This window comes from Coturnix japonica, chromosome 3, assembly GCF_054131305.1.
Source record: "Coturnix japonica strain WE chromosome 3, WE-NBRP24, whole genome shotgun sequence".
Taxonomy (NCBI): domain Eukaryota; kingdom Metazoa; phylum Chordata; class Aves; order Galliformes; family Phasianidae; genus Coturnix; species Coturnix japonica.
The window spans coordinates 31,104,358-31,123,633 of record NC_140665.1 but is presented as its reverse complement, the minus strand read 5'-3'; the positions used below and the strand labels follow the sequence as shown (position 1 = coordinate 31,123,633).

The window sequence follows — 19,276 nt, the reverse complement described above, 5'->3', positions numbered from 1 at the left end:
AATGTCAAATAAGTGGTTATATTGCAGGCATTCTTTTTTCTTGGGGGAAAAAATGAAAGAGCAACAGATGATGACAGAGTAGGTTATTAATAAAATGGGAAGAACTTGAGGGAAAAAAATGGCAAACAGATAACCTTGTATTAAACTGGAAATTTGCCTTTTTCATCTATTGACATTTTTGTTTCAATACAATAGATTTACTCCTTAATTGTGTTCAGTTATGTCACTGGAGCCTGTACTTGATTGTGTTGATATGACCAGGCCTACTGACTTCTGTGCTGGTTTTGTGATTAAAGGATGCTCAGATGGTACTTAGTTATAGGGGATGAAACCTATCTCTATACAGTTATCTGCAACAATGTCATGACCATTTTCGTTTCCAAGATGATTTAAATGCCCCCTAATCCTGAGGATGGCCTTTGAACAAGAGTACATTTCACTGCAATACCGGGATTCTACTCCTGGAATTCAATGGTGCAGCTTTAAACTGGCAGCACTGAAAGGTGATGAGCAGGTACTTATCAGCATGTGGCTTTGCTGGTTTTACCAGAAGAAAGACTGAGCTTTGTGTAATCCTTTTCAGCCAAAGCATTTGATAATCAGTTTTATTTATTTATCTTAATGTAATGATTATTTTAAGGAGTGTATTTGCCTCTTGCCATGTATTACATATGGTACATTAATGTATGATAGTATACCTGATACTTTGAAGTACTTCATTTACATATATTTGTTAAGTATGGTATTTTTTCTCTTTTTTTCATTATAGAATGCTGAGGCCTGGAACAATTTATCGACTGCTTATATCAGGTTAAAGCAGAAGTGAGTACTTCAAAACAATTAGAACATACTACTTCCAAAATAAATAATTGGTTTTCCTTTTTTTCTTTTTTCTTTTTTTTCCTATGATGTGGTTAACTCATTTTTCATAATTTTTATCCCTTCAGTCCTTTAGTTCTCTATTCTGGGTCAAGTCATTAATAAGTTTATTTTGCAGGAAGTACACTTTCATAAACTTTATAAAAGTAGCAACTTCTCATCTTATACTTTTTGTCCTGTTCAGTGTATTCTGATGTAGTAATTATAACCAAAGCAAAACATTCATATTAAATTTGGGAGCTAATTTGCGTATTTTAAGAAGATGTATCCATTTCAGACAGGTCATCTATTCATACATGTATCAGTTCATACCAAATTAATCTCAGGAGAGTTAAAGGAAAAAGAGGCAGTTAAATGTAGTGAAAGCAAATGGATATCTACACACATGAAAGCTCACTTGTTCTTTTCCTGCTAATTCAACCATTAGTACAAGAAGCTTTGACTGAAAAGGACTGCCTTTCTTATTTTGTATTTCAACTCAGTATAATCGATGTTGCTCGTAAACACAGAATACCTGAAATAACTTAGCATTTAAGAAAAGTTTTCACATTATAACTCATCCCCAGTGAATGAAATAATAAAAAATGAAATGATAAAAAGCTTACTCACTGGTTACAGTTTATACAGTTATGTAGTCATAAGAAAAAATAGGAAAGCAACAAAGAATAGTAATTTTTCATAGAAAGAACATGTGGAGTAACTAATATTTTAAATAAGTTCAGTGAATGATTCAAGATGTAAAGGGAACAGGAAGGAGGAGAAAGTGAAAGTTAAATGACTGCTTAAGACTAAAAGGAGTTGTAGAAATCAATAACTTGTTTTACCTTTTCAGTCATTCCTCACATCTTCAGCACTGCCTTAAGAGAATGCATGATTTAATTATAAAATCATACTGTCTTCTCTTTTAATTTATCTGTAGCTTTGTAAAAATAAGATTATATAAAAGATGATTATAAAAATAAGATGACTTAGTCCAAAATAACTCTCCTCGCTGAAAGCTGCTGCTTCTTAAGAGTTCATTTAATAGATTGCTCCTCTTTTTTTTTTTTCCCCATAAAGTTCAAAAGGATAAATTAAGTGCTCAGTGTTATTGGCTTATACATAAAATAAGTATGTACATAAAATCCAAATTGATGAATAGGCAGAAAAAGCAACTATGAGGTTGATGAAACTAATGAGAGATTGGTTTCAATTTGATTTTATAATTGTGAATCTACTTGTGATTTAGCATGAGAAATGCATTAAAAATGTGAACTATTTGATATTTTATCTAAAATGGTAAAGGAGGGTAACTTTTGAGCTTGTTTTTCCCATTAATCATGTGATAGAGGAGTATGTGTAAAGTCAGCATTATATGCTAATAGAGAACTGTAGCCTGTATTTGCTGTGCAATAGCATCTCCAAACTTACTGTGTAATCATTTACAGATAAAGACTGTGTGATTTAGTTTAATCCAATTGGAGAGCAAGGATTTTTGTTGTATGATCTATTTTGGAGGGGGCAAGTAGCAGCAAAAGCTTAGATTTTTATAGTTCAAACCTGCTAACCAACAAAAAATATATGGTGAAGGAGAAGACTGAGAAAGGGGGGGGGGGGGGAAGGAAGATACCCAAATTAATTGCTTTATTTTGCTGCAGCAAGGCTCTTAATTCAGTCCCACTCAAGAGTTGTGCATTTGGGTAAGGCTTAAGAGAGTCTCATACAACAGACAAATATAAAATGTAAATGTCGTTTTGAAGACTGTATGCAAACAATTTGCTGACTCCCAAATGAATGGGGGTTTGTTGTGTTTCGGTTTTCATTACTTTTTAAGAGTTCACAAGTTTTCTGTATTCTGAATTTCCTGAAGAAAAAAATTAGTTGTGATGAAAGCAGACTTTACTATTCAGTTCATCAGAAAATTTTCTGAGTGCTTGGAGTGGGGAATGGTAAGGAGTTGCCTAGAATAGATCCATATGGAAAAAACTATACAGAAGATACTTCCTGACTTGACACTGGCTTTTCAGGAAGTATTCTGGTCACTTCTAGTCCACAGTGGTTTGTGCTGCCTCTATAAAATAGTACACTGTGAGCAGCAGAGCAGCACCTTTGGTAAAGGATGCTAATAGTGTTTGGGGCCACAGTCGCAACTGCATTTAGCAGAGAAAGGAAACAGTGCGTGTAAGTACAGCTTCCATCTAACGTAAGAAAAGATAATTAAAAACACTGGGATTTTGTTTGGTGAGTACTTATATTTGCCATGTGCAAAAAATAAAAGCTATTGTTTTTAAGTAGCTTTTATATGACGAAATGGGTCCGCATCATTCTGTACTTGCTATGAATTCGGTTGTGAAAAGAAAAATTCTGAAGTTGGCCTTCCCAAATTCTTTGTAATGCGTTCTGCCACTGTTTTTGGGTTATTTAGTCATGGTCCCCAGTTAAAAATTCAGAAAAAAATAAAATTGATTTAGATGGCATTATTTTACTGAGTTTTTGTGTTATGTAATATGTAATTTTGCCAAAGTGTAATTGAGAGCTGACATAACTTCGGCATGCTGAGGAGTGAAAGGACGGGAGGTAATTGGTAAGAGAAAACAAGGAAATACCAATATCATAAATTATTCACTCTGACTTTTACAGTGGGTTTTAAACAGGCTTTTCTTAAAAATAGCCAGCATTTTAGTTGATGCAATGCCAGCTGTTGTTAATATATTTGTATTCATTTTTCTATTTTATTTAGAATCAAAGCATTTCGAACCCTCCAGGAAGCGCTCAAGTGCAACTACGAGCACTGGCAGATTTGGGAGAATTATCTTTTCACAAGTACAGATGTTGGAGAGTTTTCAGAAGCAATTAAAGCTTATCATCGGCTCATGGACTTGAGAGAAAAGTACAAGGACACACAGGTGGGGAAGTTTTCATGTTAAGTCATTCTGTATGTTTTTAGTTTTGAGACAGAGAGAGATTACTTCTGATACTGGTATCAGTAATGATAGTGCACATACCAGTGAAGTTATGTAGCCAAGCCATTTTATTTTATCTGCACTATAAGACTTAAGTATTTAAAATAAAAATGAGCACGCGAGCCTTTTCATCCTCAGACTGCCTCAGGTTTTACAGAAGGCTAACTATGAAACTGGCAATTTTCAGTTCTATTTCTAAACAAAATCATCATCTTTCTACATTGTTCTTGCATATGTTGGTATCAAAAATAGCATACATTATTAAGCTTACAAAAAGGCAAGCTTTTCCCATGTGACTGAAAATTCCACAGAAGATCTCTTGAAAAGTGAGTTATGTTTCATGGATTGAATGTGTTAGTTAGAACATTGATTCTTAATAATGTGGAACAAAGGAAAATACTGGAGACAATTTGCTCATCTTTCACTTTTAGTTCAGTTAATTTCTCTGTTTGTAAATGAATGCTTTAGATAAAATTCAGAAAGCCTACTTTAACAGTTGCTAATGATATTACCTTGCCTAAAACCAGATTCTGATCTAAGCAGGTTTCACTGTGCTATCAGTGAAAACAGCAAGGTGAATCTGAAAGGAAACGTGGAGAATCCCTTCAGCAGAATTATCAGTGAACTGCATATGAGCGCTTAGGGATTTTGTCTGTAGTGCGGAGGTGAGGGGATCCAGCTGTAGCTGGTCTTTGGAATTGGGGATATGTCTCTTTTCTTATTCCATAAAATGATTTAAAGGAGCATTTGTAAATCTTGGGTGGTTGAGTTCAGTGTTGAGGTGAGGGAACAGATTACTTATGGTTGTGGAAACGTATAATTTGTTCATGGGCTTGGGAGGCCTCAGGCTTGTTTTCTTATGCGCTAATTTAAAAATATTTTTAGAGGTGGTCAACTGTATCTTTTTTCTGATTGATGTCTGAGTAGGAATCAAACATCCTGTTTCTGTTCATTGTAGATATTTGGAGATGGTACATACTCCTACTGAATTGGTTACTGACAAGTTTTATGTTGGATATTAAAGCATTTGGGGATATTGCCTCCAATAAATTTCTGGTTTTGCTCTGTAACTTTTTCATCTTGTTCCCTTAAAACTTTTAATCTTGCATTATTATTTTTACCCAGAATTATAAATATGCTATGTATACCATAATTTTTTAGTTACAACCTGGTTTTAACTTTGTGTTATGCAATACATTTTATGGCTCTCAGCGTAACTCCTCATACGCTTTTCTCACATAGAAGTATTTTACTGTTGGCCAAGGAAAAGCTCAGAGTTTGATTAAGGAATTTTAGAAAGGCTTTAATCAGTGGCCTTTACAAGGAAGAGAAGAATGTTTCCATAACAAAGCAACATCAAAAATGAAGTGCATAAAACTGTTGAGATTGTTTACTAAGCTCAATTTATGATCCTCTCCCATTTGTCAACTAGCCTTTTCTAATTAGAGATACGCTGTCACCCTCTTGTGCAATTGTATTTTAATGAAACAGAATTGGGAACTTGAGTAAATGGAAGCATGTACTTCAATTTCCATGCAACACAGGCACAGTCTTTTCTTGGGTTATATTTCTTATTTGTGGTAGTCATAGATTTTAATTGATATGCTATTAAGCTATATAGTGGTAAAGTAGAAGGTTGGAATTTGGAAAGAAAGTGCATAAATACTCTTATTCAACTGGTTTCTTCTTGAACTCATAATGCATCAAATAAGAGTGTACAATTGAATTTATAATTTGAAACGTCCTTGGTTAGTGTAGTTAGAGCAATCATATTTGTAAATCACTGATTTCTTTTATTAAAAGTATTGCATTCTATCTTTCTGTGTGGTTTCTGTTGGGTCATTGCTCTCTTTTTTTCCACCAGAATTCTGAATTCAGAAAGGAACTTTTAAGAATTTTTACTTCTAAGTTATTGTAATTATTTAATACCGATGTTATCGCTGTGGCAAAGATTCTAAGATTGGAATATCATGAAAGCAAATTTATGAATGTTCAGATTCTGCAGGCAAAATTTAATAAGGAAGAGCTTAAGCATTATTTATATAAATGATGAACAACACAATAAAAGATTATGGCAAAGGAAGTACTTTCAGAAGTCCCCATTTCCTCATAATCCATTATAATATTTAAAGCATGCTTTTTTACCTTCCTTTCCTATTAGTTCTTAAAATTCCTTGAATTTCTTTAACTGCTTTTTTATTCATGAACTTACTGAGAAATATAACTTGAAGACTTCACTTTTATTGTTATGCAATAAACTGTGCAGACCTGCTGAATTATTTGCAGCTTCAGCAGGGGAGGATCAGTCACTGAAAAATGCCTGATGAAAAAGCCTTACCTGCTGTAACTGTCAATTAAACCTCTGAATTATTAGTCAGAGGCTGTAAAAACAGCTGAGAGATTTCTGCAACTGCTAATGACGTTGCTATGTACCATATGCCCTTTCTTGGAGCCAAGAGTATTTTTTTATTATTATATTTTTTTTACTTGGAAAGCTGCAGTTCTGTGAATAACAAAGTTGTTTTGCAGGTGGGAAAGCTGTTCTGCTACGTTGCTTGCAGAAACCAGATCTCCATCCTGCACTGTGAAAAAAAAAAAAAATGAGTTCAGAAGTATGGAGAAGTGGCTCCTCCACAGCTCCGTATTCTTGAGAAACTGACAAAAAGTTTTTCTGTTACTCTTTCCATCAAATATTGTCTTTGTTTCAATGGTTCATATTGCCAGACTGCTTTTAATAAGAATCTGCAAGAGCATGTTCCAAAGGGATTCTGAGGAGAGAGAACAAGAGTTGACACTTTGTCCTTTATAATTAATCTTCAGTTTGGGGATTGGGAGGGCACAGGGGAAAGCTCAGTGGCTGCAGAGTTGTCATTTTGGATCTGATATCTGGGAGTTCCTTTCTTATTGAGCGCTGTCAATCTTTATTTGCATTAGTTAAGCTAGAAGAAGTTGGATGAAGTGTTTTTGTGTTTTTTTTTTTTTTTATATGAAAGGAGCAGTTTGGAGAACAGTTTGTAAATAAGACTGATACCAGTCTCAGCATTTAAAAACAGTTATATTTGTTAATATGCCCAGATGGGGTCTTTAGCATTCACAAAAGAAAAGGAGCAAGAAGAATACAAGTGGTGTGACATACTAAACACAGATATTCTGCATGGTTAATCCTGCGTGGCATAGTTTATTAACAAAGGCAAAAGAAACAAACCCTACTAGTGTAGGATCCTGGGCAGCAGAGCATTGCTTCATTAGTTCGGTGCATATGGAAGCTTAACTCTCTCTAAGGTATAAATTAACATCTAACATTTAAGGCTAGTGTCTAAAATAGAAAGCTCTGTTGGACTGCTAATATTTGTTGACAATTAGCACAGTTCACTTGCTATTTAACAATAGGGCACAGCCAAGTAGTGTTAATCATTAATTAGTATTTAATGGACCCTTTAATTAGTATTTAATGGACCCTTTAATTTGGGGTTTCACACTGGCTTTATTTTAACTTCTGTAATGCTAATGCTTGTATGCTGAATTAAAAAAGAAAAAAGATTATTATGATTAAAGAGAAAGCAAATAATGAACTCCTTTGGAATAAGAATTACTTTTCAGTTGCTAAATCCTATTAACCAAAGAAAGTTTTTTCACGTCCATATAAAATATTGTCTATAGAACTCTTGAAAACTATAGGTGATGTATACCTGAACTTTCACAGTGTTGAAGAACAATTCTAATACTGTAGACTGAGAAATTGATTGAGAAGTCATGCATACATATATGAATCCTCAGGGCCAGCTTTACTTCCTTTTCAAAACAGATCACAGTTTAATGTTTCTTCTTATACTTCTTCTATGTTCCTGGTGTTTTTCTAGCAAATATTTAAGCAACACTGGATTCATTTAATGATAGGTTTTATTCCTTTCGTTTCAAAAACACAAATGCAATGTTATTTTCAAAACTTTATTTTATGAAGAATACGCTATTTTGTTTTGGGGGCGAGGGTTGCATTTAGGTGATGTTCAGATGTTTTTGGTAATGCCTGTGAAAAGAAACTGGGGAAATACGTAGGGTGATTGTAGGTTTTTTGTTTCATTTTATCTTTTTTACTTTATGTTATATATATCTATTTCATAACATTACCAGCTATTTCAATTTGATAAGGATGCTTTTCTTCTTTGTTTTTCACTGAAGTCAGTAATTATTTCTTAGGATACATGTTAACTGAGTAATTCTAAGAAAAGTTGTATTAGGAAAATAAAGTATCAGAGTTATTAAACTTCACGTTTTTATTTCAAGTGTAATATACTTTGAGCTAATTTTTGTTTTGCTTTCTGCCAGTGAGCTATGTCTTGGTTCACAAGGATGCACCTCTGCCCTACTTCTTCTAGTGCTGCAGTATATTTGTGTGGTTTGAGGTTATTCACAAACCAGCTTTAGAGTTGAAATTGATTGATTAATATTATAGTTACTACTAATGTGATTTCATAGTAAATATGAATTTGTGGACAAAAATCCTGGAGCATTGAAGTTGGGAAATGAGTGGGGTTTTTTTAACCTACCTTTATCAATACCAGTAGTAAGAGACTTCCATTTATTTTTATTTCTTGATCTCTCTTGTGTGCTGCACAAGAAAGATAGCTCCCAGTAAGTCACAGCTTACTTGGGTTTTATTTTCTTCTGATTTAATTCAGTGCCTTTGTTATTTATGCATGTTATTTCAGTTTTCCTGAGAACTAAAGTTCAGTGAAACTGTCTTGAGTGCCCACCTCTTCAAAACACAAATATTTGTTATTTTTCTGTTTCTGGGACACTGCAACATTTCATACATGCAAAGCACAGCTCCCATTCGGTTCACCAGCAGGTGCAAGTGTTCAGTTCTTCAGGTCAGAGCCCACCTTCTCAAGTCAGTGACTCAGAAAGTAGTGTCATTAAATGAGTGCTTGTAAAAAGCTTCATTGAACTGACTGACTTCATCAGAAATGCATTAAACAGAATTTCCAGGGCAGCATGAGTTGCTTTCCAGTTTTCAATCTCATTTGGTATATATCAATAACGGCAACTAAACACAGAGGTCCTGTGAACAACAGTGTCTTCCATTACCTCATTACTGTGTTCAGAGTGTTTACTGATCTTTTTACAGTCGTTTTACAAAGTGAAAACATCTTTGTAATGCTGCCATAATTTTCTGTGCCATTCTTTCATGCTAGCCTGTCAGGGAAACCTGACATTTGTGTCTTAGATCTTTCACCCTTTTATCTTTTCCAGCCATAGAATCTTGTAAATGAAGTTTAAATTGGTTGAATTATTCCCCTAATAAATACTGTATTTGCTATATGGTGCTACATTTGTTTTTTATACTGATGCTTCTGTTGATTTGAGTTGAAATAAACCATTTTTCCTGTTGCTTTTAATTTAAGGTTTTGGCTATTCTGGTCAGGGCAGTAGTGGATGGAATAGGAGGTCGTACTGGAGAAGCAGCAAGTGGATTGAAGGGGAAACTGAAAGAGCTGTTGGGCAGAGTGACTTCACGAGTGACAAATGATGGGGAAATCTGGAGACTTTATGCCCAACTTTATGGAAATGGACAGAACGATAGCATTGAAGATATGGAAAAGGTGAATGTGTTCTGATTTCTATGCTATGGATACATGCTGTACAAACTTTCTGTTTTCCAGCAAATTATGTACTATAATAAGACATGCCGTTGTTCCAGATGTGTTTTGCTGTAGTGTTTCAATAAGCTTATCTTCTGTTTTTCATGTTTCTACAGCATGCATTTTTATTATCCAACAAAAGCAAGATATTTTACATCATTTTTTTTAATTTAAAAATCTATCTCTTTTATCAAGGTTTAAAGCATCCCAACACAATACACATTCATTGTCCTGGATTCATATTCTGAATTTTTTCTTGGCAGCAATCTAATAGATATATTTTTATTTTTAATAGAAATCTTTGATTCTGAAAAGAAACAATGGTACCTTCTGGAAAAAAAAAAAAAAAGAAAAAATCATAATGGCATGATCCAGTGGTATCGTAAGCCATCACAATTCTTTGGATCCACAAAGAAAAAATTAAGAACATCTGTTACTCAGTCTCCAGCACTAGAGTGCTTTGTGCTTACATAGCTTAAAATGGAATTAATATAGCTTTGTAATTCTTAGCCTGTTAAACTGTTGGATCCCCCATTACCTCTTTGTGGTTTAGCTGTGTTAACTTCCATCTTTTTTTCTTATCACTTCCCAGAACATTGAGATGTATGCATTTCCCAAATTAACCACTCAGTGCTGCTCCAAGTGTTTACTTTTATGTATGCTAGAAAGTACTTTGCATTTGGTGTTGAATTTCCAAAATTCAAATAGCCTTGCATACTCCAAAGATATTTACAGGTTATCAGATCTTCAGTGAAGCTGAAAATACACAAGGTCAGCAGTCAGTATTTGTTTCCTAACAGGGTATGCCTTTGGCCAAGGCAAAAATGTCTGTCCACAAGATTGCTTGTTACTTGATGTCAAGTCTATTACCCATAAGTTTGGGCCCACAAATTGTATGCCTTTGCTGTTAAAATTGGAATTATTTGGGCCTTATTCAGTGTGTCTCTTTTCAGGTTCTGCCCTGTGAAATGCCTTGTTTAGTCCTTTCTCAAGTCCATTATAACTTCTTTCTTTGCCGCCCCCATTTTTCTTTACTACTGAACAATAAAAGGGATTTGGCCTATTCAGTATTCAGAAATACAGACTCTGCAATATCCTGTAATATATCCACAGATTCTTACTCAGACATGCAAACTAGGAGAGGCTCTGTCTATACTATAAATGTAATCACTTCAGAATCTGGTTACATCACAGTATTTTTCACTAACCCACTTATAAACATGGTTTCAATTTGTGGAGTAGACATGACTTAGTTTAACTGAGTTTCCTCATCAGACTTGTTATGGAACATACGGCCTAGCTTGCCCTGAAAAATGCAGTCATGTTTATAAATACTTATGATATGTTTCCATGTATATCCAAGTCTCCTAGTGTGATGCACAGAGATGAATCATGAAAGAGCAGAACGGTCTACAGTCACAGCACAAACAAATATAAAAATCAATTTAAATTTAAATACTACATAGTCATTGGTATCTTCTCAGATATCAAATTATGAAATATAAATTTGAAAAACATGAATATTTATTTGCCAGAAGTGTCATGTGATGTCAGCTATTAAGTGAATATAGTTATCTGTAGAACAATTCCAGATATATTGTTGCAATTTTCAACCCATTTTTATTGTTCAAAAGGTCAATGAATGCTGAAAGGGTATTATTTACTATTTCGTGGCATCACAGGACAAAGCAACGGGAAAAGATATATTATAGGATTGTGTTCCTTCTTACAAATGTAGGGTTTGACCTTTATTCCATACCATAATACCTTACTTAGTTCAGATTTAATTATATCTAGCCCATGTTTTCCCTAGAACTTAATTTGAGATAATGTCTGTCTGATGTCTAAATGTCTGGCTATTGTAGAGATTTTGTTGTTGGTGGTTTTTGTTTGTTTGCTTACCTTTCTGTTCTGCTGTCATATCTGACACCATGAGTCACTTGAGTCTACAGCAGATATATATACATTGAATCAGTTAGATGGACATTAGGAATGAAAGCTATTAACTTGTTTGTTTTAACCTGGAATATATTTAGTCTTATACTTTGTAAGGAGTTGACTTTTGTTGCTGACTTGCCGCTTCACTGAGAACTCCTTTCTTTGCTGCCCTAAACCCAGTACATACCTTTCCCACCAAGGACTCTTTCCAACCTTTAAGCAGCTTACCTGGATTCTGAAAACTTTTTGTTCCTTGAACTTTCCCCAGATTACAACCTTTTCCTTCCAGGTAAATTTAGGTTCCAGAAGTGCAACCAACCAACCAACAAGATTTTGAATTCTTTCCCCTCTCTGACAACAAAATGCCCTAGTTTGTTGCTCTGACTGAGACACATTAAGATTAAAATCAGGCTACTGTAAAAACTGTTCTCTTGGATGTTTTTCCTACTGCTGCCCACTGTTACCAACAGCTATAACCTAGATTGTTCCAAGAAAGAAATAATCTGCTCTGATTTGACTTTAGACACCTTTACTGACACTTGCATACATTCAGCATGAGCAGTTCAGTCACCTGGGCAGTAGTGGTTGGAACTCTTGCTGGGAGAGGAAAAAGCAGAAGCTTCTGGGCTGACAGTGCCCAGATTTCATCCATCCTTGTTCAGCAGTCAGAAGGCTTTGTTGTGCTCTGGAACATGTACTGCACTGACAACTTCTTCTTCCTTTGTATAATACTTAAAGTTTTTAAAAATAAGCGATTCAAGAGTTGTTACTGAACTAAGCCATGCATCTTTCTCATGCATTTGTCTCTTATACTTCTTTCGCTGTAGAAAGAAAGCAAAATAAGAAAGCAAAAAATAATTTGTTTCTTACTTTTTTCCCTTGTTGATATGCTGTGGTTTAGTTAAGTAGATTTTTGTGAAATAAGCTCAGAGATGTAATAAATTGTCTTAGATTTTTCTATGAATACTGAATGCTTATTGTTTTGGAGTAGCTGTAGTCCTGACTTCAATTCATAACCTCCCTACATTCAAATATAACTTTTAGTTTAATTCATGAACTGGTTGTTTCCTCTTCTGGCTACTGGAGTACTAATTCTAGTGCAGAGTCACTAGGTTTGTTCTCTTGTTATCCAAAGTTAACAGAAGTTACAATAATGAGATGGACTGAAGCATTTTTTTTCTTGTCCTCACACCAGAAGAAAACAGTTGTTTTCTTTTATTCCCCATGCATCTTCCTGCTCCTTGTCAGATGCTTTTTCTTAATAGAGAACCCTCCTGTAATATTGTTTACTTTCTCATTTTATTTTATTCACACCAAGAACCAGTGCAGTATGGCAACTAATAGTTGTGTCTGTAAAATATGAACCAAACACACATATATAGAAAGAAAGCTTTTGATGTATTCAGTTCTGCATTTAATAGCTACAAAATTACCGTTCAGTGTGAGTACAAGTATTTTTCCCTTTTCATGTGCATTCAGTTATGATGCCTTAGCAAATATGGTTCACATCCATCAGTCTAGACAGATTTTTAAAAGATAAAAATGAGATACATATTACTTTATATGCCTGTCATACTTGAGATGCAGTATTGGTGAATAACATCTGTGTTACAGCTGGTGCTTACCATTGCTACTTCAACTTGCAGAATATCAAGCACTGTAAAGATATGTTTATTTTCTCGATTGACTACCACATTTGTATCCATTTAAAACTAAATTAGTCTCCTAGTTTGTTTTCTTGAATACTGATCTTCTTTTCTTTCCTTCCTTGCAGTCACTGCAGTGTCTTACTAAGGCACATAAATGTGAAATTCAATCAAATGATTGGGAGAAAGATGTTTCTGCTTTTAAGGAAGTAGCAAAAGGAGCCATAGAGATTGCACATGGTATGTCCTACCTGAAAAGTCCTTATACATGATGATACATGATAATGTACATGATAATACAATGTACATTGTAATAATGTACATGATAATACAACATTTATTAAGGAAAGTAATAAAATTTTGCCTCATTCATTATGTTTATTGCTACTATTTGGAGTCTTCTTAAACAGAACATTCCAAACATGGAGTAAGCAAACATGAATGGTAAAATGGTAATTGCTTGTTTTCCAAGGTATTTAATGGTCTTACAGCAATTTCATAGTTCAAATGTAAATGCATCAGTTGTAATTCATTTCAGTTCTCTAATTATGACATTTGATTTGCCAGTGCCATGCTAGCATCTCTGGGGTAGGTAGTTGTATGTATGCTTTACTCAGTAAGACTATTAACTGTACTGTAGTATGTGTTTAAGAAGAATTCTATCATAGAATTACTATTTTTAGAGGAATTTTCCCGGAAGTACTTGGCATTCTTTTTGAATATCCCGAAAAGGAATACCACATTCAAACATTAAGTATAATATTAAGTATAGGTGATAACAAAGTATGTTTAATCAACTGCTTTTTCTTAAGGATTACTATTGAGGTAATGTGTTTTTGTTTTGGGGTCCTTCTCCTCTGTGTTTGGATTCTAGTGGCTATAAAATGCAGTAAGAACAAATCCAATCATCAGGAGGCTTTGCAGATACTTTCTTCAGCTCGACTTAACTTACGTGGCTTGTCATCCAAAGCAAAGGTAGGAATGTTTGAATTATGTATCTTTATTAAGTTACTGGCACCTGGTTTTCTGTTTTATGTCATTTACAGACAAAATAATATCTTCCTGTCTTGGTGAATCATCAGAAAGGTGTTCACCTCTACACTAAGGATTCCAGTTGTACATAGACTTCTACTAACCTTCTTCCCACAAGGATTTAACTGAAATAAACCTACTGTTATAAACTTTCAGTGCTATCTTTCAGACTGAGTTAGAATTTTATTTAGTGTTGAGCGGAAATGTTTGGAAGAAATCAGTCATTTTGAAGACTTATCCCTTAGCATGAATAATCACGGGGAGGAGTGGAGCAACCTGAGAAGGAATGGTTTGTAAACCTCTAAGACGGAGAGAAGTGTGTCCAGACTACTTTGCATCACAGTTATTTATTAAGGGAGAAACTCATTTTAATTGGGTTTTTATGGATATCTTATCAATTCAGATAGTAATTATTTGGAAAAAGTTATCGTATTTGAATTACATTCTGTTTTTGGAGCTGCAGTTTGTGCCTCCACAGCCAGTCACTCAAAGACCTGAGCCTGTTTCTGCACCATTATTATCTTAATTTTAGAGTGTATCTCACAGCATGAGACACTGCCGTTGTTTAACTGAGGGCTGATAGAGAATACATTTTTGTTCAAAGTGCAATTAAAATCTTATTCTTCCTGGCTGTGTGGGGGGTTTCATAAATGGGAATTACAGAGTGTAAGTTTTATAACATGTACTTGGGTTACAAAGTGTTGATCCATCACCAGTGTGTTAAACTGTACTTTTGCTTTCTTTTAAATCCTGCAGTTTTAAGGATAAGAGCCTAAGAAAACTACGTAAAGCAGACATAAGTTGAGATCCATAACTAACTGTGCTTACAGATACTAACATATGTAAGTCATAGGAATATAGTGAAAAAAAAGTCACAATTTTTATGTTGTGTTATGATTCACAACATTATTTAAAAAAAAAAAAAAAAGAGGGAGAGAGAGAAAAATGGGAGCCTGAAGATGACTGTAGAAAAAAACAATGACAAAGATGATATAAACATGTTTTGGTGGTTTATCTTATAATAACACAGTCTTAAAAGATGAAGAACAGTTGAATCTAATGCATTGTTTTGTTAATTCCTGAAGGTGCTTCTATGTTGCTGCCATGTTAAAGATAAAGCCATTGGTGTGACTTAATTGTGTTTGCATACCTTCTGATATGTCATTTTTAACCTCAAGTTTAATAGAATTTCTAAAGTGTGTTGATTGTGGTTTGAGAACTCAGCCATCTTGTGCAAGATGAACTGTTCAGCAAGTGTTTAGGAGTGTTCAAACTCAACTACAGAGTCGTCTGTTGCTGCCTTATCAGTTTGTGATTGCGTTGTGGTTAATTTTTTCTTTCAATACAGAAAAACATACAAAAAAATGCTAAGGGCTGACTCAGTTGTTGTAATTTCAGAAGGAATAAAGGAGCAGTGAAAGTAGGTTTTAAACAACTATAGTCCAAAATTCTGTTGTAAGGACATGCAGATGATATTAGCAGGTTTTAGACTGGTGAAACAACACTGCTTCTCAGATTTCCCACTTCTCCTTAGATTTCTAACTTGGAGGAACCAGTCCCAGCCTAATGCCACTCCCATAACGTAGCCAGACTCTGCAAAAGGCTGCCCCTAGAAAATGTGTTGTTAACAGGCTCCTGTCTGAACAGAGCTGTCTGGGCAGTCGCATGCTCTGATGTATAGCACAGTGGGCCCTCTTCTGCTCCTTGGCGCCATGTGTCATTCAGATCTGACAGGTGGGGTCTTCCAGCAGGAGAGAGGTCCTGGAGCTGTATTGTAAATGCATGAAATGTGGGTACTGTTGCGGGAAAACATGAGGCACAAGCCCAAAGAGCAGTGGTGCATGAACTCTCCCCAGGCTGCATCTAGCTGAATAGAACTCTTTAACTGCATGGGGAAAAAAGAATAAATAATTATATCATTCTGTTCTATTGAGCTGTTTTAGCCAGAAAGAACCAAACTTCTGTCACATGAAGTTTGGGGGCTGAAAGTCATAGAAACCTCTGTACTTGTATCAGAAACGTGTTCCTATTTTTGTGGAAGATAGTCCTGTTGCTGAACCAAGGAATGTTCTGAAACACACTGACAACTTTGGTTCAGGCTTTTAAAGTACTTATATAAATATATATCTGTATTGTTCCATTATGTTTTGATGTTACAGTGATGACAGATGTATTCCACAACAACGTTTGTTTTCTGGGTTTGTTTTTTGTCTCTACATGTTGGCTTCTTCTTGTGACAGATGAAGTGTGATTCACTTCCCTTTTACATAGTAAGGGAGACACATATGTTTGGGTCCTCCCGCTATGTTTATGTGGAGCAATACCTCTCAAAGCCTCCATATGGCTCAAGTGACAGATCCTGGTCTTGCAATAGCAACTTGTTCTGGTCTGTCTTCATTCAGATCTTATGTGTCTCAAGACTTCAGACCACCTTCCCCTTGGTTTTCCTCTAAAGATGTGAATTTTATGATCGCTTCTGAGTTAGGTGCTGTTTGTGTTTGTTATTGACTCAGTTTAAGAACAAACTGTTTTTATTTTGTCAGTATTTTGTCTTCTCTTACATGACATAATTATGCACAGATGCATGTCTCAGCCCACACGTGTCTTGACACCAAATGCACAAGTTTTATTTGGGTTTTTGGAGAAAATGACACAACAGTATGAGACACTGTGAAAATGGCCACTAAAATCCACAGCTAGTATTTTCTCAGCAAGCAGATCAGTAAGCTGTAGTTGGCAGTATGAGATGTTGTTTCAGTTCTGAGTTTCACAGCAAAGTCCATAGCGCTCCATGCAATTGGGAGGCAGTGTGTGCAGTGCAGTCAGAGCAGAGACCCGACCTTCTCCTCCTCACAGGGATTCGGTCCCTCTGAAGCACCTTCTGTTTGTTAGTCACAGGGTGGACTACGGTGAGTGCTAACAGTATGAAAGGCAGCAGAGTAGTGGTGGGGAGGCTCCTAAGCTCACTCCCCCGAAACAGAGGAACTATAAATGTAGTTTAAACTAACATTTCTCTCTGTCACACAGCAACGCTTTGTAGATGTAGGAAGCCATGAGATTTGCAGTGAGATCGCTGATGAGGTGACAACTATGGACAACTTGATCGCTGAACTCCAGGAACTGAGCAACCAGCTGAGGGACCAGGGCTGAAACACAGACCAGATTTTGTGACTGGGAAACAAGGATGATGTATTTGTTTTGTTACAACTTTTACTGATGAAACAGTAACTATTCTAAAGCAACTACAGCCTCAATAAATATTTTTTTCTGAGCAACGCTATTTTTGTGGTCGGCTTCCTTCAGATAACAGTCTGCTTACAGATAATAGTCCGCTTCAGATCCTTATCTGCTCTCATAGCGTTACAAAGTTGTGCATCTGCCTCCTCAGGCCCAGATTTTCTGGCAGCAAGCCGATTGTATTTATAAGTAATATGAATTTCGGCACGTGAAAGGTGCCGGGGCGGAGAAGCTGGAAGACCACCTGGAGGAGGCGGGAACTGACACCTCCCACCTATCAGTGCTTAAAGGTGGACACATCTTGACATCTTTGTAAAGCTTTGTATCCTTGTAAAGATGCTGAGAATGGAGAATAAATTGTTTACTTGCCAGGATTACTATGTGAGGCTCCCACAAAATTATCGTTTTTACAAAGGGCAAACCTGCTTGTGAGGGGCCACAACACTGTTTCATTGAAATAATCCATTAAGGGTAACTTAATGGACATTAAAGTTTTCACAGAGTGAATTTGCTGGAGGTATTTCCATTTTGCTCATATTTATGTAGTGAAATATAGTGGAGGATGGACGAGCAGGAGCTGGATCACCGTTTCAGGAGTCACTGGCTCTTCAGAACAGATCACCATCTCAGGAGATCTCAGTCACTTCATCCATGAGACCAAACACCAGATGTCTTCCCAGGTACATTCTTGCTACCTCTTACTTTATATTATTACTAATATATTATATTAGTTATGTTTTCATCTCTCTCAGATGCAGGGTGAGATTACTTTGATAAGGAGTTTGTCACAGAGAACGTTTGAAATAAAAGCCACCTCAGTGCACTGTATGATACTCATGTTCTGCACTCATGCCAAGTGCATTTAGCTCTGCGAGTCCAAAAATGACTGTTACTGCAAAAGCTCTTGCTGTCAAAAAGCTTTTTAGTATGGAAAGAAAAAAGAACATTTCCCAAGCACAATATAGTCTTTCCAGATCTTCATCCCACGAGGAGCATCTGTCTTGTAACATGGAAATGATTTTTCACTTAAACCAGTCCCATGACAACTGAGGAAGGAATCCTTGTGGGTTTAGCAAAGCTGTATAGACCTTTCCCATTGCAGCAGTCATACCTACAAACACCTCTGTAATGTCTGTTATTTTCAAGTGTTCTGTGCACAGCCAACTGAAAAAAAATTACATAGTTTAGCACGTACCAGATTAAGCAGTATTTCACATGAGTTGCTACATGTACTCTGTCTCATTTTTTTCTCTTTGTTGTTTATCTGCCATTAGAGCTGATCTGGTGTGAAGCAGAGGGAAAAAGAGCAAGTATAGAATTTTTCATCTTCTGCCTACCCAAGAAGAATAGTCTCAGGGTTTTGAAGATGAGTATAAAGCTGGTAAAGCATGAAAGATGTGTGATGTATTGAAGGAGAATTCACTTGCATGGCTGAAGAGGGTTTGTTTTACATCTCTTTGACCTAACATGGCTCAACCTACAGTGTATTTTCAACCACTGGTATTCAGAATCCAGGGATGATCTGATTCACTCAGAGGGCTGTGTCAGCACAGAGTATTGCAGCAGGGTGTGGTGCTAAAAGCTTTTCATGGGCTGGGATATCACTACTCATGAGCAACAGGAATGTTCTTTTAGGGCCAGTGAGACCATGCTGAGTCAAACAGGTCTCCCTGAATGAGTCGGAGGTGTGTGCCACATCCCATTGTCCTCCATTCTCCTTCTGCCACGATGACCTGTCTGTTCAGAAAGGTGAGCGGCTTTTGTCCCAGCATTCATGCAGAGCTCTTTACCAAACATCCCTTGAAATGAAACAAGGCCTGGAATATTTTTTTGTGTCTAAAAATGGTGTACAACCTGTATGCAAATAGAGAGGGTGCATTCACAAAGTTAGCTTCAGACTATGTATATACATTTGGTTAAAACTGTTCTTACAGTTATTATCAAAATAAATATGGTAGGA

The 19,276-nt window shown here is 35.8% G+C and overlaps 1 protein-coding gene across 2 annotated transcripts in view; it reads left to right on the top strand.

Moving 5' to 3' along the window:
* Positions 1–17,359, top strand: part of TTC27 (tetratricopeptide repeat domain 27) — a 90,625-nt gene extending 73,266 nt beyond the window's left edge. For both annotated transcript variants that reach the window (XM_085543240.1, XM_015857781.2), the window contains 6 exons: positions 770–822; positions 3,599–3,764; positions 9,227–9,424; positions 13,176–13,287; positions 13,922–14,022; positions 17,107–17,359. In XM_085543240.1, coding sequence (XP_085399366.1) covers positions 770–822; positions 3,599–3,764; positions 9,227–9,424; positions 13,176–13,287; positions 13,922–14,022; positions 17,107–17,229 — 753 coding nt within the window. In that variant the 3' untranslated portion in view covers positions 17,230–17,359. The remainder of the gene's footprint in view (positions 1–769; positions 823–3,598; positions 3,765–9,226; positions 9,425–13,175; positions 13,288–13,921; positions 14,023–17,106) is intronic.
* Positions 17,360–19,276: the final 1,917 nt, after the last annotated feature.